This window comes from Cyprinodon variegatus, unplaced genomic scaffold (genome assembly GCF_000732505.1).
Source record: "Cyprinodon variegatus isolate N-32 unplaced genomic scaffold, C_variegatus-1.0 Scaffold502, whole genome shotgun sequence".
NCBI classification, from domain to species: domain Eukaryota; kingdom Metazoa; phylum Chordata; class Actinopteri; order Cyprinodontiformes; family Cyprinodontidae; genus Cyprinodon; species Cyprinodon variegatus.
This window is the reverse complement of record NW_015150955.1, coordinates 371,428-397,864: the sequence shown is the minus strand read 5'-3', so window position 1 is coordinate 397,864 and position 26,437 is coordinate 371,428. Positions and strand designations below refer to the sequence as shown.

Below are 26,437 nucleotides of genomic sequence, written 5' to 3'. Positions count from 1 at the left end.
AACAGAAGAACAAAGGGGAAAAAACTGGTTCTAAGCAAAGACTTAAGACTGAGGTGGAGGTTCACCCACCTGTGAGGTAATGACCCTTAACAAGCAACCAGAACAACAAGAAAATAGCTTTGAGCCCTTTCATGTCCTGGATCGGCCCAAACCTCAGATCTAAATTCAACTGAGAAGCTGTGAAACATCCTAAGCGTCTAATCGGACTAAATAAAGCTATTCTGAGATGAAAAACACCTATAGGCTTTTAAATCTGCTACAGTACAGACAGATGGAGATGCAGATAAACTCATAGATGATTGTGAACAAGGGAAGGGTAAATCTAGAATTCAGAAAAGAGTAAAAAGAAACTGTGGTTTAGTCCAGATATTTCAGGCCAATGCAGTCCGACTCCTGCGGCATCAGAGAAATCTAACCGATATTAAAAAAACACACATACTGATTTACTATAAAGAAGACTAACAAAATTACTCCAACTTGTGACTCTGCTTTGACACGGTGGGTATAAAGATGTGGAGTACATTAAGTGGTTTTGGGAAAAGTGTGAAACATTGAATCTCAGAAAGATGAACAACTCTGAAAGCCAATCTGCTCAGAGTCTAATAATTGATCTTTATTAATCTCACATTGGAGAAATTTACCTTTGCATTTAACCCATTCCCTTGGGGAGCAGTGGGCTGCCATTGTGCGGTGCCTGGGGAGCAATCAGGGGTTAAGGGTCTTGCTCAGGGACCTAGAGTGGCAGTCTGTGGGAGTGGGGCTCGAACTCAGAACCTCAGGATTCCAAGCTCTATGCCCTAACCACTAACCACAGCCTTTCCCCCAATCTCTTACTCTTTCAGTCATAGTGAAATTAGAAGATATGAAGAAGTTTCATTTTACAAAACAGAAGAAAATAAGAATGCAGCCAGAGTTTATAAATACGTTTATTAGTTCTTGTTCTTGGCTTTGATTCATAGACAGTTTAATGCATTACCTGGACAGCAAATGAGTTAAAGAAGTTTGAAACAATATCAGACGCCCACCAACAGCCACTCAATGCTATTACAGTTGATTAGAAAAGTCCTGGAGGGACAACAGAAAACTTTAGCAGCTCATTTTAAATAAATAACATGTGGGAATAAAGAACTTTATCTCATTACAACAAAAATATCATTATTGCTTTTGATACAGTTAAGTGTCATCAGTTTAGGCTATCAGTGCAGCCCCGCCCCTTTTGAAAGGCACTTTGGCTGAGCGATCCAAACTAAGGAACCAGATTCTGATGAGGACAATCATGTTATGAGAAGCGATGGCGATAAACATAAAATAAAACAGCCCAAGGCTTGCTTCCGTCGGCAGACCATAACTTCAAAAAGGCAATATGGAGAAAAGGACAACAGCTTCCACATTATCATATCCTATTACATAAGAGAAAGCAGCAGAACCTTATTATACCATATCTTTTATATCAGGCTCCCTTTGCGGAGCAGATGATTTGAATGAGACTTTGTTTTGTTGATAAAATAACACAGAGTGCGGCTGAGCAGGCGGCAGACTCGAGGTGTCATCAGTTCACAGGAGGCCGCCTCAGCTTTTTGAAAACAGGAACTTTATTCATTACGCAGATAACAGCCAGATATGAATGGTCTGAATCAAAGGGATACCCCGTGACACGAATAATCACAAGCCTAACTTTTATCAGTTATACAGAACCCAGCTTTGCACAAGGAGGAACATTCAGAGGCAACTTTATAAACTGGTCTGCGGCGATGCGTCCAGTTAAGACGATAAATGTTTACGGAAGCCAGATTATCATGCATCTAAAGGCACCGCAGCTCAAGGATCTGCAGTAAACATTTACAGGATATCGTTAAAAAAAAGCTAAGACCCCTTGAACTTTTTCACATTTTGTCAACCACAAGCTTTAACATTTTTATTGTATCTTCCAGAGCCACAACCACAAGATCAATCTGTTTTATTGGGATTTTAAATTATAGCTCAACTGAATTTAGTGGGAAAACATACAGTAGAGGAATTATTTACAATTTTCTCACTTTCCTGTAGAAAATTGATTTAGATCCATCTAATCTAACTAGAAAAATTGAAAAAGAGTACAGACATAAACTGACACTATAGTAATGTGTGAACAATTTGCAAGGCACAGTAAATGTTGATCAAATATGAGTGTCTGCATAGATAACCTCCATTAAACATGGTTTTATAAGATTAACGCCTCTCCATTCAGCTTTTATACGTCTCTCTTCATGCTCCAGTTACGCAACGCTATGGATGGTTTTGGTTTTCTGTTCCAACGCCGAAAGGTCTGATTTATTTTTGTTTCATTTTGTTAAAATGATCATAACTCTGTGTTAGTATTTACAAACTGTGCTTTCGCAGTCAAACGCTAAATAGAAAGTTTGCTTAAATGTTGTTTTTCATCCTTTTTTTGAAAGGCTGGTCAAATAATTGATTAGTTTCTGGGAGAAATAGGTTTAGAAACTGCTCAGAAATCAAATTTTAGTAGATATAAAAACAGCTTTTTAATATTTAAAAGTAAAGCAATCTATAATAGAAATGTAGAAGCAGCTATGTGAGTATGTGATTAAAACAAAGCTGTATTATCTGAAACATAAATATACGAAATTAAATTAAAGAAAATAAAAATTCACCACCTGCATGATCAAAATTGCATATAGATCACTGTTTGCATTCATCTTAACTGTCTCTAAATTATTTTCTACAACCAACACGAAAGGATGTGCAACTCTAACTGCAGACATAGTGTTTTATGCATTTATTATTAAAGTCTAACTCACCCCACTGAAAACATAGCCCCGCCCCCAACAATGCAGAAAAAACCCCACCAAATGCCACTGCTGTGTTATGATGATGAAAGCCTGTAACGTTTGAAACAAATATGAAAACTTAAGCTGAAACTTCCCCTTTAAACCCGTTAGGGCGGCACTAATACCGTTTTTGAGACAAATATTGCAGAACTTATAAATTCAAGTTAAAATGTAAAAAAAATAAAAAATACTGTAACATTGAAAAAGCACACAGTAGACTCAGTTTATACAACATGAATGCAAGACATATATATATATATTTTTTTTTTTGGGGGGGGGGGTCCAGTTACACTTTAAGTTATGCTAAAACAAAAACAGATCTTCGTTCTTTTTTTTCAAAACTGTAAACAAAATCTTTCATTTTTTTTAGATCTTAGGCTGGAGGAGACTTGAAAATCTTTAACTGAGGGCCAAGCTGCTGTTCTCTAGAAGGAATGAGCCAATGCCACGGTGATCTCTCCTTCTGAGGCACTGGTGTTAATTATTTGTAGAGGCTGTGTGAATGAGGCTGCCTTCATGGTACAGGCTTTACCTTCCTCCAAACAGTAGAACAGCCACACATTCAACCTGAGGTTGGGGTTTCGGTCTGATTCCTTCACAGCGGCAGGAAGTTTGACTGAGACACAGAGCGGTTTCGACAAATCGACGATATCTCCTGATGTCAGCTGATCTTCCAGCAACCACTCGTTACCTGGAAATTACAAAATAAAAGTTAAAATTACAATTTAACAGACAGAAGAAGCATTAAAGGGGTTTTAAATATGCGGTATTGGATATTTTCAGACATTTGGTCAGATTAAAAATATTCCCATAATTCTGAACAATTCTAGACACTGAAAATGCTTCAAAAATATTTGGTAAAAGAAAAGAAGTCTCAGCGATTTGATGAGTACATGATTAGTAAATTCAAATGGTGATAAGCACTTATGAATGTTCACAACCGAAGAACATTTTTGTAAGTGAACAATAATGACATTGCTTAAGAATAATAAACTAATTAAATACATTTTATCTACTTATGGTTGTAAACAGTAGTGTGCCTCTGCTGCGACAAAGTTCTACTCACTGATCATCTCAGTTTTTTCCTCAAAGTAAAAGAGCAATTTGACATCTTTGAATCAACCCTCTAGCCATTCTATTTCCTTCTTGTACAACGATGTCTTATTTTCAGAAAGGAGCCTCGTAGCTTCACTCATCTGCAAATTTATAAAACTCAGTTTTCATCAGATGAGGCTTCACTTTCATTTGCTTACAGTGTGAATAACAATGGACCGAATACACACCCTAGAGGTTTCCCAGAGTGCAGAGTTATAGCATTTAGGGCTAAACAAGTGTGCCAAAAATCATTATTGCGATAATTTTTTAGCATTATTGTGATTGTATTTTGATTTCCGTTTCCACTAACCACAAGCTTATAGATGTTCCATTGCTTTCAGTTTTTTTTAAAGCTTGCTTGAGAGGAGTCCATTGTTGCAGGATTTTAGTGTAACTTTTGTGTGAAAAAGTGCTCACTTCTGCTTGGATGCATGGATCTGCATGCTAACTGTAACTCTCTCGACTTTTCTGCATGACAAACCCACTTAGGCATTTTACTGCTACCTAAAGAGCTGGAGTGAAAAATTTAAGGTTTTAATCTTTTGAAATGTAATGGGACTACATAGAATTGATTACATCTGTGGTTCGAAAATTGCTTTTTATTGAATTGCGAATATATTGCAAATGCAATTAATTGCCCAGCACTAATTGCACTGGATTAAGATTTAATCAGTTTGGGCTTAATATGGTCTCATAGTCAGGAAATCTAGAATTTGGAGAAATGGATTAGATAATTATGGTATTAAACACCAAGTTAGAATCATCAACATAGGTTTATAGAATAAAAATGTTTATTGTGCAGATAACTTTGTCTATGTTGTAGAGTTTGCATCCTCCACGGTGCGTTAAAGGTGATAAGAACACAAGGACAGATCTAGCAAAACAAGAACAAATGTGACGTGAAGTTTAAAAAGCTGCCCCCAGAGCAACTGGGGGATCTGAAAATACACAAACTTTTATCTGGTAGACTTAGACAAATTTTATTGTCATTTTGTAAACAGAGTGTTTACAAAACGAAATTTCTTTCTTAAAACTTTTTGAACATTTCCATTCCTTAAAGTGCAGCAGTGATCAAATGTAAAAATTGGGAGGAAAAAAAAAACGGTGCAAAAAACGCATTGATATGGAAGTTTAGAGCATCTCTATATATGGTGCAAATATGCAGTATTTTTGGTTTGATGTTATTATATGACAGTTATATATATATTTAATTTTGATGCACTAACATGTTTTTTTCTTTTTTCACACCTTAATGCATCCCCAGGAAAAATTAAAAGATTGATTGTTTTTTTTTATTTTTATTTTAAGTTTAAAGAGGTATTAATTATGGGGTATTATATTTGAATTTATAAGTTCTGGTAAGGGCCACTGACTAGACCGGACCAGGCTCCAGCGGGGGACGGAGCAACCAAACCTGACCCGGTGACGGTACGGGGCCACCGTTATCCAGGTTACCGTCACCGCCTCGGGTTTGGTTGCTCCGTCCCCCCTGTTTCGACTACATGCTCCACTTTAGTCGACCAAAATCCCAGACGATTTTGAAATTTCCCCCGGTATGAAAAGTAGGACATGTCCAGGAAAAAGAGGATGTCTGGTCACCCTACTTTTGATGTTTCAGTGAGTGAGTGCTTGTTGCTATGATGCATCTCTGCTCAGCAGCTTCGCTCGTTGTAAATCAACCAATCAACGCACAGCTCATCTAAATATTCATGATGATACCATAAAGGGACTTACAACCAGGCTTGCATTAGGGCTCATAGAACAGCAAATATGCCATTTTCAGCCCAACCAATGTTACACACCCTATTGAGAGACCTTAAGGACCAGCACCAAATACTCTATATAAGCATTCTATGACTCCTTTAAGAGTGTTAAGATAATAAAATTTGCAAAACATGCAAAAGCTGTTGAGAAATGTCAGGGGTTTTGCAAATATTTCAGGGTTATATATTTTTGCCAGAATGTATACACATTATACATGTTGTTCTTGTGAGTTTCTGAAGAGAAATGTGCTACACCCTTTATATCATCTGCAAAAAAAAAAAAGCAAAAACAACTTATGCATGACAACAAAAAGCTAGGGCAAATATCATTCATCACCATCTGGGAACATGGACACCCAAAACATGATGGCATGTAACAAATGGTCCCTAAATTTATTTAATGTGGTGTTCCAAACCTTTGACAGGCCAATCGCTCCCCAGAGATGCTCTGACAGGATGACGAAAAACAAGATCCAGCTACAGTTTATATCAAGTTAGTCTGTGTGAAAGCTGATATCAGCTTGAAGACTAAATTTACTGCATCTGTTGAATGAAGCCTCAATGTTTCTCAGCGCTACCTGAGCATTACCAAATCTGTTGGAGCCTTCATTATCTAGCACAATGAATGTAGTTTAAAGGGTACATTTACAGCTTTTGTGGCATTAAAATGCGTAGGAAGTTCAAAAGCGAAGGCTGGATTTTCTACTGTGAGAAACTCTAAAGCCAGAGAAATGACAAAACCCAAGCTCACAGTGATAAATGAAGCCCCGGCATTACAGAACGTCCCACAGAAGCCATTTCTAAAAAGCATTAAAAAGAAAAACATTTCGATCCGCCGTATAGTCTTAACTTGATCCATTAAAATTCCTGCCTCTATACTGATCTGATCAGCAGAAGTCTAGACTGTACATAATGGGACAGCGGAGGATCACGTAACATAGCCTAGTGGCTAATTATGTGAACCGAGGCATGTCGCCTTATCAAATGTCCTAAAAATAGCCCGCTGATACGGTTCACTGCTCACTGCGTCACTCAGAAAGATGGAAATACTAATGAACTGACTGTCAGCTGTCACTAATGTACATGAAGGCATCGCTTCACACCTGATTCTGGGGTTAAACTGCAGTTTATTACTGCTGAAATAAACTGGTTCAAAAAAACAGATACTAACTAAATCCTCATCAGCGCTTCAGAAAAAGGCTTCAGCTTTTTAAGTGACCCTTCATCCTTTAGCTCAGAGTCGCAGGTGTGGGCAGGATGAGTGAAACACTGCTTGTGTTACAGTAGATGAAGGTTAAGCCTCATTCAGTGTCATAACATTTTTTTTTTTTTACAAAAATATAGAAAACAGACCAAAATAAAAGCATGTAGGAGAAAGCAGAACTCTCCAATAGGGTTACATAAAAGAGGAGGACTTTTTTCTTTTAGATTTAAGGGTGAAGTGTTTTTTCTCTCCCAATAGATTCAGCTGTTTGATCCATTTTATGGACAAATAAGCCCAATTTAAATAATTAAAATATGCATATAAGAGCATTGCAGATTAGCATGTTCTTAAAAAAATTCAAGGCTTGATTTAACCTGCTAAAATTTAGCTTTTCTTTAATGAATTATAAGAGCTTACAGATCCCCCTCCATATGTAACAGCACAGCTGATGAAGATGAGTACTTTTCTGGAAGAGACACATATTTAATAGTTAATTAAATACTTAAAAAATATTGAATTATTTTTGTATTAAGGATAAAAAACTAAATTAATTTAATGCATGCATCTCAAGTAACATTTAAATGCCTATATTTACAAATAGAGATCTTTCCTGTTTTTATTTATGAAATATGCGGCAATATATTGCCTTTCCATACCTGCTCTATTCGCATTTGATCCCATTTATAGATTTTTACTTGTGTGACATGTTTAAATTAGACCACAAAATGTTCTGGTCAAAATCTTACTTAAGTAGTTAAGGCTGCGCAGTAGGGTTGTCTATTTATTCACGTCGTTCGCAACATCGTTGCAGCATGGATGCATCATTTAGTCACGTCCGTCCAATTAGGCACCGCTAAATCTCTTAACAATGCCCATTGGTCCAGTTTTGATTGTAAATTCATCTAGGAAAGATAGGGAACAAACTCATGACAGAAACTGCTGAGTTGTTTTGCTCCATCAGAGCGCTTAGAGATTAAGGCCGCCTTCTCAGGCTTTTGCAGGTAAGGGTGAACTAAAGCGAAGCTGCTCCTGCAGCTTGAGGCCGCTTCTTCAGGTGAGTGTCAGCCTATCCTTCATGTTAAAGAGATGGAGCTGCTGCTTGACCGTGTACGGAGGAGACGATTCAGGATCTGTATTTTCCTGTCTCCACTTGCAGCGCAGCCAGCCTTATGCATAGCAGCTTGTAAACTTCAGAGAAACTGCGTCAGCCGCATAACCAGTTAGAAGGTATGACTGGTGGGAGTACTTCCCAATACTGCTGTGGATAATCGAAAGAAAGTAATAATAAGAAAAATGTTATTAAACTTAAGAATAAAGCTCCAATTTCCTTGCAAACATCTTTGAAAAATTATATTTGTGGTAAAAGATGTAGGGGGCTGATTCAGGTCCCCCCTCTACCCTGGGGCCGGACCCGGTTGTCCCCCCGTCGGCAGGCGTGCTTAAGGTTTCTTCATAGTTGTTGGTTCAATTCAAACAGAAAAAGTAGGAAAACAGAGAGTTTTAAAGAACAACTGATCTCTATCAGATGTTTCTTTTAGTGCTGTTATCTTAAAATTAAAAGAAATCTGTAAGGAAAACAGTAGATATATTAAAGTTTTCTAAAATGATTTTCGTGATAGTGTAAACTTTAAATCTAATCGAGAATTAAAAATCATCCTTCATTGCTTATCAGGCTTAATATCTGTGATTTGGAAAATCACATTTGTTTCTTTTTTTTTAAATGAAAAAAAAAAAAAACTTAAATAATTTTGCAGAAGCAAATTAAATATGTTTAGTTTGAAGGTTAGATAAATTTAAACATAATAGTGTTCATAAGAAAAGTCTTAAACAAGGGATGGAAATCACAGATAAAGACTTTTTATCATTATAGTTTTGGTATTTATTGTTAGAACAATAAAAAAAAATGTATACTAAGTAACTATAAATACATCTTAGAAAACATACCCATTTTTAAACAAGCTTTATCAGGACATCACTTAGAAGAAGTCTGATTAGTTTAACAAAGAGTTTATCTCTTAACAGCAAAAATGAAATAGCATTTCATTAGAGCCTTTAAATTATTGACATTTAGAAGTGAAAACGCAAAGTAAGACAATAATGAACGTTTTAGGGATTACCTCAATTAAAATGTATCCTCAATATGAGAAATTACTCTGCATAATTAAATAAATAACATCTTAATTGCCTCCCCATTATGCACTAAATCAGGGTTGTCCAGTGAAAATCCTGGACAAAAAGGTTATAAATGCATTTAAGCAGAAAACAGTGCAATGTTTTGATGGAGGATTAGTTCTGAGCTATGAAAAAGGATTATTATGAAAGAAATATTTGCATTTATAAGAAAATTAGCTTTTTCTTTTTACCCTCAGCTGTGAGCGCCCAGCAGCTGGGTGCCTCTTCAGTGAGTTTGACTCCTTCTGGAAGCAACATGGTGAGTGACATCATGACAGTCTGGCCCACAGACGCTGAAACTGGAGGCAAATCTTTCCTGACAGCTGATTTAGGCAGCGAGGGGACTTTTCTGGCTCCCAGTGGTTTAACAGATGCTGAGTCTGTGCACTCAGTAGAGATGTGGAACTGGTTAGGAGACAGATTTGAATGTTGGGATTAATGCAGAGCAGCGATAAAGCTACTTACAACCACACTGTTCTGTTGCATGTCAGCTATTACGTAAACTCAGGTAGTGAATACTTTTAGGGAACAATATTTCAGCAAAGATATACGTTAAAACACACAGACAATCCTGACCATAGAGACCGTGTTGGAGTCCAGATGGAGAAGTTTGATTTGATGGTTGTTGGTGTCAGCCACATAAAGAAGCTTCCCATCGATGCATATTCCTCCAGGTTCATTGAAGCAGGTTTTAGTAAACTGAGGGCCCAGAGTATCTCCAGCTTCTCCTGTCCCTGCTACGGTAGAGCACTGCTTCGTCTTTGGATCCACCACCTTGATCTAAGCATAAGGGCAGCACAATGAGACTAATAATGGAGGGTTAACCTTTAAAAAAGGGATTCTACACATTTCCATTTCTAAATTCTAAACTTTTTAAGAGTAACAACCAAAGTTTCTGACATATTTGCATATTTCTAAAATATAAACAGTCTTCCATGAACTGTGTGCACATTTTTCCCACAGAAGTCAGGTTTTAAATAAATTTAAAGAGCTCAAAAGACTTCAAAGAAAAGAAAATGAGAAACTAAGGAAGGAGAGAAAAGAAGGAAGGAAGCACTGCTTGCTTTCTTTGTTAAAAGAAAAAAGGGAGAAGCAGGGAGGGAGGAATTAATGAATGAAAAGGCATGTGAGGGCTGAAGAAGGAAGCAAGGAAAGGGGGAAGGAAGTAAAGCGGAAAGAAGGAAAAATGCAAGGAGATAATAAAAGAATAAAAAAAAAACGAGAAACAAAGATAATACATAAAGAAGAATTAAGAAAAAGGGCAGGAAGGAAGGAATGAAGGAACAACTAAAGGTAGGAAAAGAAAGAAGGACAGACACAGCATGCAGCTGTATTTTTGTTAATTCTTAATATCCATCAAGACTAGAGAAATGCTTTAATTAAATTCAGTTTAAAAAGTCAGGTTTTAATGCTTTGTTGAGTTAAATCAAAGAATTAATAAAAAACTTTCTGTAACCTCTAACACCTGAAAAAACCCAGAATGACGGGAGAACATTCAGACGTATTAACAACACAGTGATGGGGCTGCCTAGCAACGGCCCTCCGTTACCTTGTGGTTATAGGAGTCGGCCACATAGAGCAGGCTTTGTTCATGAGCCCAGGCAACACCGAGAGGATGCTGCAGCTTGGCATCCACCCCTTTGCCATCAATGTCTCCGAACGCAAAAAGGTTCTGGTGGAGAGAAGACGGAATATTTATCAAGATAGAAGCAAAATGAAAATGACCAACATACAACGTAAAAAAGATGCGACGGCGGAGAATATATTGATTATAGCCAGGATTGTTTGAAAAAAATAACATTTTGAAAAAGCAAAGAGGGGCTTTTAGTTTTACAATTAGAACATGGAAGAAAATTCAGTTAGTAGCAATAAAAAACAAAAACAAACTAATGTCCATCTTAATCACAAGAGGTTTTACACTGTGCAAAATAAAAAACAGAAAATTAATTTAAAAAGTCAGTTTATGATGCTTTGTTTAGTTAAAACAAAGGGATAATAAAAACTTTCTGCAACATCTAACAACTGAAGAAAACCCAGAATTACGGCACCCTCCTTTAAACCCAAAGATTCTCTGTCAAACCTTAAATGATGTCTATGTGACTGTTATCAGGAGAGAAGGATGCTGAACCTGTTCTAAAACTGAAACTATTGAAGAATATGTTCAGTTTAAAGGCTCTCCAGACTTTTCATTTGTCTAATTTCTGCTTGGAGCTTGCGATCTTCTTCATTGCCGATCACACACCTCTGACATTGTTCTGAGGAGCTTACCTTCCAGCTTCTTCCTGTATGCCCCCTCCTTGCTTTTATCTTCTCTTTAAGTTACTTCTGTAAACTCATCAATACTTTCCTGTCTCCCTTCCTGAAGGCTCTATTTTTCTTTTTTAACAATCGTTCCAGATGACTGGAAAGCCTGAGTTCCTTTAAATCAAGACTAAAAACACATTTATTTAGGATTGCCTTCTGTTCTAGTTAAACTGTTCAACTAAAACATCATTAGTTCAACTTTTTATTTTCTCTAGTCCAACTGTTTTTAATGTTCTTTTTTGTTTCTTTTGTTTTATTTTTGTTCCTACTTGCTTTGATTCTGTTTTATTTTCCTATATTTTAATCATGTAAAGCACTTTGCGTTGTCTTTGTACTGATTGTGCTATACAAATAAATTTGCCTTGCCTTGACTGGTGATCTAGGGTTTATTACTGAGGAAGAATTTAACTTTATTCAAATATACTTGTTGAAGCCTAAAACAAGTCTAAAACTTAATGAAAAATGTTGACAAAATAAGTAAAAACATCTACGTTTAATCCTAAACCCACAAAAGAATGAATAAAAGAACATAATGGATTCTCTTAGTAAAATGTAACAAAAAGTAAATTCTATTAAAATGATCATAGCTGTGTTGTTTTGGACAGACCAGTGGGTCCCGCTCTCCTCCAACCAGATGCTTGACGGCTCCGTCCTTCAGGGCCACCGATCGAATGGAACTGCTTTCGCTGTCAGCCACATAGAGGCAGCTCCAGGGCTCCCCTGCAGCGAGGGCCAGCCCTGAAGGCTGGGCGAAGCCCGCCTTGTGAGGGTAGGCATTGTTCCGGTTCTCCTCGCTGCCGCTGCCTGCCCATCGCACGCATGTCCCTGCCTTGGATTCACTGTTAAAAGAAAATATCGCCAAAGCTAAAATTTCACAGTGCTGTAATCTCACTTATTAACTACGGTATAAAATCACCCCAAACTCAACCTCGCCTTGTGTGAAAGTAAGCCCCTCAAACCTAATAACAGCTTGTGGCAGGCTGAGTGATATCTGCCATCTACCATTTGAAATTGCTGGAAATAATACATAGATTCACTTTATGGTTTAGACAATTAATGACCTGTTAAAGGACGTGCAGTAAAATCTCAAAGAAATGTATCTCTAGGCTTTGATTAGACTACTCTAAACCTCATTTTGTTTTTGCTGACTGCTTCAGAAGTGAACCTACTGGCTCATTCTGCAGGACATTCTGCTTTAGGATTGCCCTGCAGGGACAGGAATGTGTGGACAATGGTTCCTTACTGAACTCGTAAAGCCTTCAAAACAGCTTTCTATACTTTTCCAGACTGATGGATGATAAGGAATTTGTTTCTTATCTTTTCTTTCTTTAGATCAGGGAATGTTTGGCTGTTTTTCCAGATCCTTTTAGTCCAATTCATATGGTCACATTATTTGGGTAGTTGGCTAATTTTTTAGATCAGGCAGTACTCAGGCCTGAGTGTGGCTACTTACCCCGATCCAAAGTGTTTTAAATAAACAAGGCGGGTAATCACATCTTGACATATAGGAAGGTTGTTTTAGATAGTTTAATGTTAATTATTTCTTGCCCTTGTGTAATTTCTGGCTACATGAGTATAGCAATAAAGCAGATATTTGTAGCCCTGTCTTGTAGTGCTTTAAATAGAGTTATTTGTGTCTTTTTAGTGGATACAGGATTTTGTCCAGGTCTCTCACCCTCCTTTGGGCAGTTTTCCATCTTCTAGGAACAAAGCCCAGATCTGATGGGTCCCTGCCATGGCTATCCACAGCACGTTGTCCTCAGCGCCGCCTACACATTAGAATGAAACACAAAACCGAAAACTCATTAGAGAGCAGAACGCTTTTTCTTTTTCTTAGCATGTTGGAAGGTAACTTCTAAAAAGTTTGAAAAACAACTTTTGATGGAGGTTAAAGTACTTTTCTTCTTAGGAAAAAAAACATAGGCTGGAATATTTTGAAAAGAAAAGGAGAGTAAGTGCTGAGGAAATTGGGAAAGAATAAAGTCATAGGGTTTATTCACCTTTAGTCTGTTAGTTAGCAAGAAGTGGACTTTTATTGTTTGTTCTTGGTCTGGTTTGTATTTAATATGTGCTTATTGCAAGTGGACTACCGGTCATAGCAAAGACAAGCATTTCTCCCATTCGGTCAGAAATGACTATGGCAGGACAGCGCAGACAGAAAAAAAGTTTACAGTCTGTAGATTTTGAGACATTTATATTTGATTTTTTTAAGGTGTCAGAGAATGCATCCTTTAATCAACCGTTCTGACCCGCAGCTTGATGGCAGCAGCTTTGCTAAGCAACAGTAACAGCATAACATTTACAATTTTAATACTAAGCTCACTAGAACATTTGTATAAAGAAGTGAGCCACACCAAATTCTGTTTGGAAGCGGACTGAGGCCACCTCAAAAACTAGGTGTCAGTTGTTTGGTCAGTACCAGAGATCATTGGTCTTTATTTACACCAGCAGGAAAGGTTCAGGCCGAAGGGGAAAAGGAACTCCGGTCCGTTTAAAGCAGCCCAAATGTGGTAGATGTGAATACACCCTAAGAAACCTGACGGACTGAGCTCTGATGAGGCAAATGTCTTAGATTTATGTGTGAGAACAGAAGAACTTCAGGATTTTTTTGTATTTTTATTTGTGAAGTTCCAGTTTTAGCTGATTATTATTCTTTATAGAATCACTTAAATTAAACTGACTCATTAACAAAGCTTGATTAATACTGTAACACTCAAATTAGATAAAAATATTTGTTTAACCAACTTATTCTCTTTAGTTCCATCCTGCGTACAAAAACACTTCCTACCAAAGTGCTGATAAATACTTTATTTATTATCAAGTATATAAACATTTAAAACTTGTTCTGAAGCAGAGCAGATTTACATCAGCTTTGCTCTTTATTCATGTAATTAACCTTGAGACCACTTGGAAATACAAAATTTAGCCACATTTCTTGTCCTCTGGCTGAAAACTGTGGTAAACGTGTTGTATTCAAAGAACTTTTTATTTTCCCAGGTACTTCATACTTCAGATAGAGTATTTTTTTAACCATAATCTATTTTTTACATTTTTGGTACATTTTCTTTTTTTTTTTTTTTAAGATGGCTTGGTTTTAGATGGGGGAAAAAAATTCCTCCCCAAAATTTTTTAATAGATCATTTTGGAGAAAGTTTATCACTTAATACATAAAAAGTTAAGAATTTATTCAAAAACAATAGTTTCCTTTTAAGATTGTCATAATAGGAAGGAAGGACAAACACAACCTTGGACAAACAATAATGTTAAGCTTATTTTAATTTCCAAATAAATTTATTTTCCAGATTTTGCAGAAACACATTGTTCTAAAAAAACAGTACATTTTAAAGTGCTGTTTAGTTTTTTTGGATAACCCTTTATCTGTGCACTGCTGGGTGATGCAGGCATAAAGGGAACCTCAGATGACTTGGTTGTATTTCTAAGTAATTTATGAATCACTCGACCTTCATGAAACCATCTAACTCGCACAATATAAATCACAAAGTAGTCTTATTCAATGGCTAACAGATGTTTTCTCTTCACCTTCATCTCAATCTGCATGAAACCTGATCTGCAAAGTAATAAGGTTCAATAATGTCCAGACAATAGCTTAGATGGATTTAGGAATTATTGATGGCGGAGAAGAGTATGGAGAGAATACAAAAACAGGACAGAGGGGAATCTGTCTGGCAGGCGCTTAGAGAAAGGTCAGATATAGACAAGGAGAAAAATATTATCCTTCCACTTCCAGGCAAAGCCAGCTGCAAAAAGACTCACCGGCACTGCCGAGCGTCACATCCCATGGAGAACTGATTGGCTGCTGGGGTCCCATGGCTCCGCCCTCTTTGTCTGTCCCCTGTGTGCCTGTACCAGCCAGCGTGCTAACTTGTCCCCTCACCAGGTCCACCTAAAACAAACAAACTTTAACATCCAAGCATTATCTAAGATGGCAAAGATGAAGAGAAATCCTACCTTTCGAATCAGGTGATTTTCAGTGTCGGCCACGAAAACGATGTCGTTTTTAATGGCGACACCCTGTGGGGAGTTGAAAGAAGCTTCAGAGAAGTCGCCATCCTGTCTGCCTCTTTGAGGTCCTGTAGCAGAAAATTTCACATTTTATTTTACACAACTATCCTTCAATGACTTAATTTTGTTTCTCCAAACACCCAGAGTTGGATTTTATTTAGGGGAATCAGAGTAAATGGGCTGAATGAAAATGCAGGCAATACTTTGAAAACATTGAGTCATTTTCCTTTCATCTCCCATCTAGTAGGTGATAATCTGACCTACTTTGAACGGGTGTGCATACTTTTACATGCCTCTGTGTATAATTAGTACATTGATCATTAAGCAGGTGTTCATTTTTACTTGTTTGTAAATCTGTCCAGAAAGATGAGGTCATCAGCACAAAAATAAAACCGGCCCTGTACTTCCTTCTCTCTGTTGTACACACTTAGCCAAAATGGCAGCATGTCTTCATTTCTGCTGCTGCCAAACGTTAAGCTGGTCTGAGGCCAACGCGGCAACCATGTGGTTCTGATGCGAGGCACTGAGGCGATAGCATCATCCCACCATCACCAAAACATTCTCAATTACTGCTCATTACTTGCTGTTTTATCTATAAAAGGCCAGTATTCATGACCCTTTAACTTTTAACAATTTATAACTCAAGGAAAAACTTTAATGTGTGTTCATCTATAATTTGTGTTTCGGAGTAGTGTGTATTAACCAGTTTTAGCTCATAGAAGCGAAGTTGATGCACTTTTTCCTCTGCAAAATAGCTCCAGCTCAGTCGGATTGGAGTAGGGTTGCAACTAACTGATTTTTTGCAAATCGTTTAATCTGTTGATTTTTTTTTTTGTAGATTAAGGGATTAATAATTGAATAGAAAAATTTTACTTTTTGCCAAATAAAACCAGGTGAAACTAAAACCTTTCCACTTGAGGAGTTCTTTATAGAGAATATTGACAGAAGAAAAAGATTTTTATCTATAATGTTAAATGCTTAAATATATTTTTTACAACTTTGGTATAATTGCCGCTCAAGGTGGGTTTGTTCTGTCAGCTGCAGGAATGTTTAAGAGTCTCTATACTCCAGTTAATGATAAATTGGTTACTCAATTAGTTGATGATTATTTTAATAATCAATTAATCCGATTAATTATTTCAGCCCTAGATTGGATGATAAGCAGGTTTGGGCATTCATTTCAAAGTATTACCAAAGATTATGGATTAAAGTCTTTAACTTGGTCATTCTACAACAAGCCATCCAGTCAAAGCTGCCTGGATGTTTAAAAAGTGCAGGACTAAAGGGTGGAGTGAATTTTATTTTGACACATAAAATAGCATTAAAATAACTGAAGCCTCTGGCTGTAGCAGGACAAAGCTTTGACTCCTTACCTCCTATGACTTGCAGCAGCTGTCCGGTAGAAGACACCACCAGGATTCTGTGATGGCCTGTATCTGCTATGGCCAGCTTTTTGCTGCAGTGATCCACAGCCACCTTCCCAGGGAAGGAAAGGATGCTGGGTGGCATGGAGTCCTTGTAGAGCTTAATTGCCACCGAGTGGGTCTTCAGCTGGCCTTGTTCCTTGTAATAACGGAGAGCAACGTCAGTGAAAAGTGTTAGTCTGTCGCTGTGGCCTTCGCCCACCAGGGAGAAGAGCAGGTTGCCGCGTGGTCCCAGCAGAACCAGTGTGGGCCAGCAGGAGACTTCCAGTTCGTGCCAGAGAGACGCCTCATTGTCGTTGACCACTGGGTGGCAGATGTCATATCGGAGCACTGCGCTCCGGATGTTATCCAGGACCTGGGCAAAAAGGAAGCTTTTATTAAAAATTTTTTCATCCTCTATCAGAAAAATATAGAAAGTGTTTTCAGATGAAAAATGTTTTGATTCAGATAAAAAAATAACTTTTTGATAAAATCTTTTTTTTTTTAACTTAATTTTAGTTTTTTAGCCACAGAAATAGAGAAAAAATAATTCACTAACATGTTTGCTGACAGAAAAAAGCCAGCAAGACTAAATATCAAAGATATATGCTGTTACACGCTGACAAAATAGACACAAATTACACAAAATTATTATTTTAATCTAAAATGGGATTAGAGGCATTTTCAAAATAAAACTATAGATAAAATGAGCATTCCAGAGGTTTATTTACAAGCTGTTTTCCTGCCGAATTTTATAAAAATCCTCTCATAGACACACAGGACTAGGTACAGTAGGAAACTATTGAGGCCATTATAATGATAACAGTTAAAATTCTGGGTTTAAAGGCTGCAGCTAAAACAATCTGTTCAGTTATGTTTAAGGGTTATAATGCAAAGGAAATATTTTCCCAAAATAGTAGTAACTTAATCTCTTAAATGGCTTACATTCATGTTTCTACTGATATTTTAAAACTAAAAGTTTTTTTTTTTTTTTTTTTTATAACACAGCGATACACATCTGACATTTGTTGTATATTATATTAAAGTGTAATCTCTGTCAACTGAGGTTAGATCTACCCTTGTTTCCATGTGAAAACATTAAAATAAGCTCATAATGCAAGAATAGCATATTAAGATCTAAAGCCTTAAGTGCATCTGGAGCAGAAGAGGAAATGATGCGTCTCCTCTGTAAGATGGAGGAGAAGAGGAAGTGAAAACAAACTGGTCAGAGCAAGCAGAAGTGTTCATACTCTGAAGTTGTAGTAACAAATAGGAACATGTTAATTCTATCTGTGCTCATGAAGAAGGTCAGAAAACAGAAATCTAAAAGAACATGGTTTAAAGTGTCCATCCTCTTCCTTCTTTTACAGAGAAAAAGAAAGTTATTTGCAGATAAAGTCGCCTTGAATTAAGTGATTCTCATTTATAATATGTTACAAAAGTAACTAAATAAAAAAAATTTATGATTTGTGGCATGTTCTGTAACAAGAATATGAATCCGATGATTTAAACTTTAAATATTTGGTTTCTGCTCAGGTCTGTGGAACCAGAAAGTGTCCATGACTGATTAACTGTAGAGGAAAGTTTGGGAATTCCAGTAAAGAGCAGACAGCAGATGAGGCACTGCCAAGCATATCACCAACCAGGTACATGGTCACTTGCTGACGGGCTGAAGGAACATGCAATACACACTCATTAGGTGAGAGAGTGTTTAAGGGGATAAGCCAAACACCTCCAAGTCAATGGTGGACAAAGTAATCAACTATAGTACATGAGTAGAAGTATTGATCATCATTGTCAAATCAAAGTCAAGTTAAACTACTGAAGTATTCACATTTTAATGTTTTCACTTTTGCATACTTAAGCATGCAAAAGCACGAAATTTAAATTTATAATATCAAAGCTGTATGATTTCTATAGTAATTTTAAAGAACCTTGTAACGTTCAGAAACCACCTGATGTACTGATGCGTAGAATCACTCTGCTATATTTCTACACCACCTGTAAATAACTTCAGCATGAAAAGGGTGTTTAAATCTAAAATACTCACACAGAAAGACAATTAGAAGAATTTTCTGGATACAATTACTTCAGTCTTTGGTGCTCAGACCTCAGTAGGGAACATTAGTGCTGGATTTTGCTTTGAAAAGCATTAACAGGAGTAAAGAATAGGGATATTTCCCCCCAGGCCTGAAACTAGTGGTGGAGTGGAGATAGATGAAGCTTTATGGAAAGATCCAGTGGACTGCGTGAGCTGATACTAGAGCTTCACTCAGGGACCTGGAAGATGGAAGTCAAGCTTAGATAACACAGGTTACATGAACCTGTCCATGATGAGCAAGCATGGAGTGAGAGTGGAGAGGAAAAACTCCCCGTTGGGAAGAAGCCTCTGGCAGAATCAGGCTCAACATTGGGGTCTTCTGCCGGAACGGTTTAGATGAGACAGGGAAAGCAGTAAGAATCCAGGAGGAATGACACTCTGATGAAGCTTCAGCTATGATGGAGGAGGACGGCATGGAGGTGGGTTGAATCAGGGTCGTCTGAATCGGAACGGTTTAGATGAGACAGGGAAAGCAGTAAGAATCCAGGAGGAATGACACTCTGATGAAGCTTCAGCTATGATGGAGGAGGACGGCATGGAGGTGGGTTGAATCAGGGTCGTCTGAATCGAAGTCCGAGATGGGAAGCAGACTAGGATGTGGATTTGGAGACAATTTAAGATAAACTCTGGATGCTGACTGGCTGTCATGGAGGTATGGTTAGAAAATGATTGGCCTGTGATGGAGGCGGATGAGGGTAAGTAGTGGTTTCTTGAACTTCTGCCTCGGCTCCATAAAAAAAAAAAAAAAAAAATTATTACTATTACTTTATATCTAAAAACAAACCAAAAAGAAAACAGAAGAATCTTAATCCTCCTCACCCTTTCTCTATGGAATAGAAGTTTAAGTTTGAATATAGAAACTGCAACTCTGCTTTGAGAACTCATCCTACTGAACGACTTGGAGACATGGCAATGACTCACGCCTTCATGAAATTTGTAAACTACAAATATCTGCCTGAGTTTTTCTCCTTTGTGGAATGTCATCTCTAAAACTGTGGTGTCCAAATTCAGGCCTCAGGGCTGCTATCTTACTTGTTTTAGTTCTTCTCCCTGGAGGTAGTTACTACCTCCTCAGCATGTCAAAGTTCTGCATATGCCTCCTATGAGCTACTGTACCATTTGTTTGTTTAAAAAGAGAGATAACTAAAACATCCAGGATGCCTATTATTAAGGATGATCTTTGTGAGAAACAATTTAGCAGCATCCTCTGATGGCCAGAATCATTGGCTGATTACGTTATAGCATGGTGCCGTGGCCTGTTCAGATTCTAAGACTCGTTTGTGTGCAACCCACAAATGCAGCCGTCCTGTCCCCTAGTTGAAAGGACTAGGGTATCCCATGATTCATAGTCTAGGGTATCCCATGATTCATTGGGAGTCCAAGCAAACAGGCTGCTCCGTGCTCAGAGGAAAAGGGAAATGGCAACTAACAGTGATGAATATTGCAAGTACAGTTTAATATAATATGTAATTAGTTTTGGCTTAAATTAATAAAAATAGTTAAATAGTTAGTGAGTCAGATATGTGGCCGGTAATGGTATTGAAAGGTTTTATCTTCCACTATCCAAATGGGTTTGCCTGACTTTTAAAGTCATAGGGAAGCGGCTGTTCCAACCGTTGCAATTCGAATTCCCCCCGAGTGGTGCCTGACTCTAAACAAGTGAATATAGTGCCTATGATTGGCCGTTTATCAAGGGCGCGGGATTGTTGTGGCGGAAGGTTTGCAAGCAGTTTGGTTGTTGCTGGTTTGTCTGAAGCATCTTGCTAACCAGTTAGCAACTTAGTGCTAGTAGGTTCCCAATGGGAAATTACATTGTGACAAAGTAGCACTTAGCAAGGACACTGTGAAGGAACGCTATGGACAGCGGAAACATGCAAGAGGAGGAGAGTTTTGTGTCTGAGGTTGTGGATGACTCTCTTCCGTCCAGTAAAATGGGTCCTAGCAAACAATGAAACCGTCATATTCAAGATAGATTTGTAGATACTCAGAAGCGAAGAAAGAAAAAAAGCTAAAAACCTTGTTAAGGACGAGCGCGAGCTCCAAGAACGAGCAGAAGAGTGCTGCAGTTCTGTTTAATGGACACAGGTGGCAGTATCATTAGAAACCTCCCTAATGCCTCTTTAACTGGATGTGTTAGATTAATCACAGGCTACTTGATTGTCTGACTATCTACCAGGAAAAGGTGTGACCTCAGAAATTAGGCAGCTAGGAAACCAGTCATATCCTATCCGTCCAACCAAATACATTTCATAGGAACTCTATAATACTCTTTAACTTTGGAAATCACGGAACCTCGGCTGGTTTATGCTATAACCCAGTGTGACAACACCACCTTTCATTTTAATGAAATGAAATCCAACCCTTCATTTTAGAACATTAAATCAGGAGAAAAATCCAGTCAGAATCAATTGCTTTTAAAATATGCACACTGGTTCCCTTTGTGGTGAATGCTTTGTACCCCGATCAGGAATAAGAAATTGACCAGTGACAGGTGAAGTGAATAACATCGATTATCTCTTCACAATGGCACCAGTTGGTGGGTGGCATGTATAATGCAGAAAGTGAACATTTTCTTCTACATTTCCTTCTCCTTTTAAAGATGATGGGTCAGAAGCAGGAAAATTGGTAAGGGGGAAATTTTGAGCAGATTGGGATAGGATCTAATAATTGTGATCCAAGATAGGAAGAGTAATGAATACAAGGGGAAGGAGCAGAGGCTGGTACATGTGATCTATCCAATAGAGAAGGTACTGTTATCTAAAGTAGGGACAATGATTTACAGTATTTGTGGCAGGGCAAAAAATGCTGCTTTTTTTCAGGGATGCCCTCTAAGCAAACAATTAGTATTCAGATAGCTTTGGAGATCTATTAATCCAGAAGATGCTGCAGTTTTCTATCGTTCACCAACAATGATATACTTTTATGGAGGCAACATAAACCTGGGTCCTAATCCAAACTTGTCACAGTGTAAGCAATTTTTAACTTTTAAATGTATTACTCTGACTCTAGATATGAGCAGTTTTATGCAAGTATATATTTGATGGTTACTTTTGTTGACTTGGAAGGACCAGCACACATCTACCTTACTTGAAAGGCATACTTTGTTTTTTGTATTTGGAGGAGAAAATTTGCAAAATGGGCCTCTGCATTGCATAATATTCAAATGCAGGGAAAAGGTTCTTTACACCGACCAAATAGAAATAATCAATTTAGCTTTATTTTAGTAGAAACTCAAAAAAAGCTAAACATGTGGCAACAAAAAAAGAACATGAAACTTTTCTTTTTCTTTTTCTGTTTTTGAAATGTATTAAAATAGTCATATTGAAGTTTTTCAAAACTTTTTTAATCGGGGATATTAAGCTACTGTAATACAGTGGAATTGTTTCTTGGCAGTTTTTAAAATCCAGTAAAGCTTTCCCAGACCAGCCTGTCCAAAGACAAACAACCCACAACAACACTTACTTTTTCATTGGGGAATTTGGCAGAGTGCACACCGATAATCACCAGCCCATCTGCGAGAGGGATTAAACAGAGAGGGAGAGAAAATTACACTCAAACGTACACAAAATGCTGCTGACATACATGAGCACAAACTCACCTAAAGACTGATTAATACTACCTGATGTTAATTATTCATTAAACAACATCAGGAAGATTCAACTTAATATAAAACTATGCAACTAAACTCCAAACAAACTGTTTAAACATCAGGTTACAGCAGTATTGCTGCCGTTCAGGATTTTTTAAATCAATAAGAAAACAAACAACCAGACATATAAAAGATGCTGGATTAATTAAATTTTTCTTCTTCAGCTGCAACAAGGCTCCTTAAAACTTAAATCCCATTAAGTGTTTTATTGAGCTGAGATTTTTTGAAGGGTTATCAGTTTCTTCAAGAACTCAAAATGTGTCATTAAATGATTTCTAAAACTAGAGAATACAGGTTTTTGATGCTGGTTTGAACTAAAAATCTGTCTGCGAGGGTCAAACTCTCACAGGAAATACTTCAAACAGGTTCCCTTCCTGTCTCTTAACCAGAGTTGGACAATGAACTCAAACACATCCCTTTTTTGTACAGTTTTCCCACATTTAAAACTCATAGTATTCCTTGTAAAGACGTGAGAAATCTAACTTGTCAATAGGAGCATGCACTAAAAGTTTTTTGTGGTGCACCAAGATAAAGTCAGTATTTCTCGTCTTTATTTAGACGCTTTGTCTTCATATAGGCATCTGTATAAGCATCATTACACAATTTAAAATGGTAAACATCATTAAAGTAGAATAAATTAGATTACTTTAGAGGGGAAATATCACCACAAGGGTATAACTATTAACTTTCCCAAAATATGCCTCATCAACGAGTAATTTTAAATGTACTGTTTGACATGGAAAAATGGTTGTAGACATGCTGCCATTAAAAACAGGAATTAAAGACCATATATGGAATTTACATGCATTTAAGGCCCCAATATGCACAAGTATGTGGGGGGAATAAATGTTTTCATAATAAAGTTTTTCTTTTTTTACAGGGATATGTCAAAGAAATATTTGGCCACTTAATGCTAACTCAGGATTGTGATGTAGCAGGTACTTTGCTGCAAAGATTGTCTGTGCAGAAAAGAGGGAGAAATCTGAGAAAATAACCAGAGGAACAGGAAAGACTTCCTGACTTAACAGAAACAGACTTAGTTTATCCTGTTTGTCCGGGATTGACAGACAAAAACACAGGGAAAATAAACACAAACTTTAAAGGTATTGTGGAGGATTTTTGCGAATTTTTCAAAAGACCTGCCCTCTTCACTTAAAAAAAAAAATGCACATGCACAACCCCATACCCGCTCTAGAACATGAACATCTATAATGTGCGCAAGAGCATGCACAAGCACATTTTCTCCTCTCTCCTCCATTTTTCTACCATGTCAGATTTACCACCGGTAAGTGAAATTGGGGACAAGCACGTAGGACGGTCTTACGTAAACATATCCCCAGAATGATTGACAATTAGGAGGACCACTTATTTTAATGTTCCACCTTGAAGAACATCCTCTACTTTAAGAGACCAATGATCACTAATCTTTTTTAACTCACTCTTTTTGCTTTGTACCTCCTCCCACTTGGGGAGATTTTTAAGGAAGCATGGCATGTCTCACCTCTTCTACGCTGACTGTCAAATCTTCATGCCTATTGCTAAGAAGAGCCCACTGACACCCCTGCTCGACTGTCTAGGTGACGTCAAGACTTGATTAGCCCAGAATTTTTTTTTTTAGCTGAATGAGGGTAAAACGGAAGTTATGGTTTATGGATTTGCCCACACAAACTTGGGATCACTCCAAAATTATTTGCGTCCCAAAGTCACCAGCCTTGGTGACATCACAGATAGTGATTTTATATCTGATACAGATCAATGGCGTTTTAAAATTGGGTTTTTATCTTCTTCGTCTTTTAACAAAAGTTAAGCCATTTTTATCTTTTAATCTTTTTGAGCAAGTCGTGCATGCATTTATTTCAAGTCGTCTGGACTACTGCAACGCACTTTATTGGGGCATTAGCCACAAAGCACCTTTCCGCTTGCAGTTAGTCCAGAACGCTGCGACACAAATTTTAAGTGGCACCAAAAAACGAGAACAAATCACGCCAATCCTTGCGTCTTTGCACTGGCTCCCTGTTAAATTCAGAATTGATGTTAATATTATTGTTGTTTGTTTTTAAAGTACATCGCAGACCTCATCCAAATTTATCGTCCCCTGCTTGCTTTGAGGTTTGAGGGCCAGCTCCAGCTTGTGACTCCTAGGACAGATCAGAAAACCAGAGGGGACAGAGCGTTCCGCGTTGTCGACCCTAAGCTGTGGAATGCTCTGCCCCTTAATATACGTATGGAGTGTTTTAAATCTCGTATTAAGACTCACTTTTATTCTCTGGCTTTTAGCATTGCGTAAGTTATGTGGTCCCATGTGGCTTTGTATTTATTTTATTGTATTTATTGTTTTAAACTGTTTTATTAATATTTATTGTTTTATACTGACCTTGTTCCATGTGCAGCAGTTCAGAAATGTTTTGTTGTTTAAATGTGCTATATAAATGAAGTGGATTGGATAATCTTATGACCATTTTGCCATATTGACTAGCTTTAGGCCAAACACATTTTTCTCTATCTAATCTAAAAAAAGGGGGAGTTTGATGCCACTCTCTGATTATGTATCAGAGTTTTAACTTCCTTTTCACATGACTACATGGTCACATAGTCCAACAACTGCCTTTAAATTAAGCTGAACAGTTTTAGTGGTGTGACAGTTGGTGCTGAAACAATGGGCATCATGCAAGAAGCGCTTGCAAGAAGAAATTTTTGCTGAGTTTTGCTTTAAACGTTTTATATTTTATAAAAAATATATGCAATGTTAGAAAAATGGAGAATGTGGTGAAGGGTGGAGAGGTACATACAGGAAAGTATGATGCTGTTCTTTCCTCCATCTTTAGTTTTCATTGACTGTTTTCAGAAAAAATTATTGTTCTTTTTAAATTATTTTTATTATTTTCTTTTATTTTTACTTCTGCAACAGTGCAACCACAGCGTTTACAGCTTTTGTCATTTATTCCCCACTGCTTGGCATTTTACTGGTCCTTTAATTCTGCTGTTCGGCTCACAGTCAGACCTCAAACTGCGAACCTTTAAAATTTTTCTTCTTCGTCTTTAATGCCTTTTATGGAAAAATCGGGTGTTAATTTTGCAGATCTACATTTATCGTGCATCACCTTTATGAGGATTATTTACAATCATTTACTGAATTTAAAAACATTTGTTGAATCTGATGTGTCGCATTCTTATCAATCCACAGAAGGAGAAAAGTAAGAGAAATTTACAACAAGGATATGAAAATGTTGTTACACGAGGCCCATTATTTTCAGAGCTACAATACAGTGGTGAAGTAAAAAAAATATGAAATCTGATTTATTTCTCAGCATATCGTCATTTTATGAAATTGTTGAATTACAGGTAAAACAGGCTTCCAACAAACGCCTCTTATCTGTATTAGTGCCATTAGGCTAAAACTTGAAACCAATGCTCCCAGACTTTCTGCTGACTTCCCCATTTTAAACGACAATTCCTCACATAAATCATCTTTTAATGACATTATTGTCTTCAGCAACTCTGGCAGCCTCTTGATTGTCTCTTTTTCTTTCACACTTTCTGCATATTGCTCAGTTTTGGTCCAGGAAATGACAGAATACTTTGAGATGGAGGCCTAAAAAAAATAATACTTAGAAATAGAAACTGTGATACACCCTAATAAATTTAATCAATTTTCAGTTACAAAAACATTTGCATCTGCAATGCACTAAAATGCACTGAAAACCACCAAAGGCATAATTTGATAGAATGAAAGATGAACTGAAAATAAGAACAGACTGTATGCATTTCTAAATTTGTCAAATATGCAAAGTAAATATACACTGGACACTTGTTTTTAGTTGTTCTAAACTTAAAAAGCCAAACATTTATAGAGCAAATACCTTTTATAGACTCATAGTTGTTAAGTTAAGCTTGG

At 37.3% G+C, this 26,437-nt stretch overlaps 1 protein-coding gene across 1 annotated transcript in view; it reads right to left on the bottom strand.

Moving 5' to 3' along the window:
- Nucleotides 1-3,107: 3,107 nt before the first annotated feature.
- Nucleotides 3,108-26,437, bottom strand: part of nhlrc2 (NHL repeat containing 2) — a 32,198-nt gene continuing 8,868 nt past the window's right edge. The window contains exons 3-12 of the mRNA XM_015390495.1: nucleotides 22,356-22,405; nucleotides 16,763-17,168; nucleotides 15,336-15,457; nucleotides 15,141-15,270; nucleotides 13,042-13,135; nucleotides 11,974-12,205; nucleotides 10,612-10,734; nucleotides 9,639-9,842; nucleotides 9,254-9,467; nucleotides 3,108-3,519 (exon numbers count right to left, since the gene is read on the bottom strand). Of these exons, the coding sequence (XP_015245981.1) occupies nucleotides 3,254-3,519; nucleotides 9,254-9,467; nucleotides 9,639-9,842; nucleotides 10,612-10,734; nucleotides 11,974-12,205; nucleotides 13,042-13,135; nucleotides 15,141-15,270; nucleotides 15,336-15,457; nucleotides 16,763-17,168; nucleotides 22,356-22,405 (1,841 nt within the window). The 3' untranslated portion in view covers nucleotides 3,108-3,253. The remainder of the gene's footprint in view (nucleotides 3,520-9,253; nucleotides 9,468-9,638; nucleotides 9,843-10,611; nucleotides 10,735-11,973; nucleotides 12,206-13,041; nucleotides 13,136-15,140; nucleotides 15,271-15,335; nucleotides 15,458-16,762; nucleotides 17,169-22,355; nucleotides 22,406-26,437) is intronic.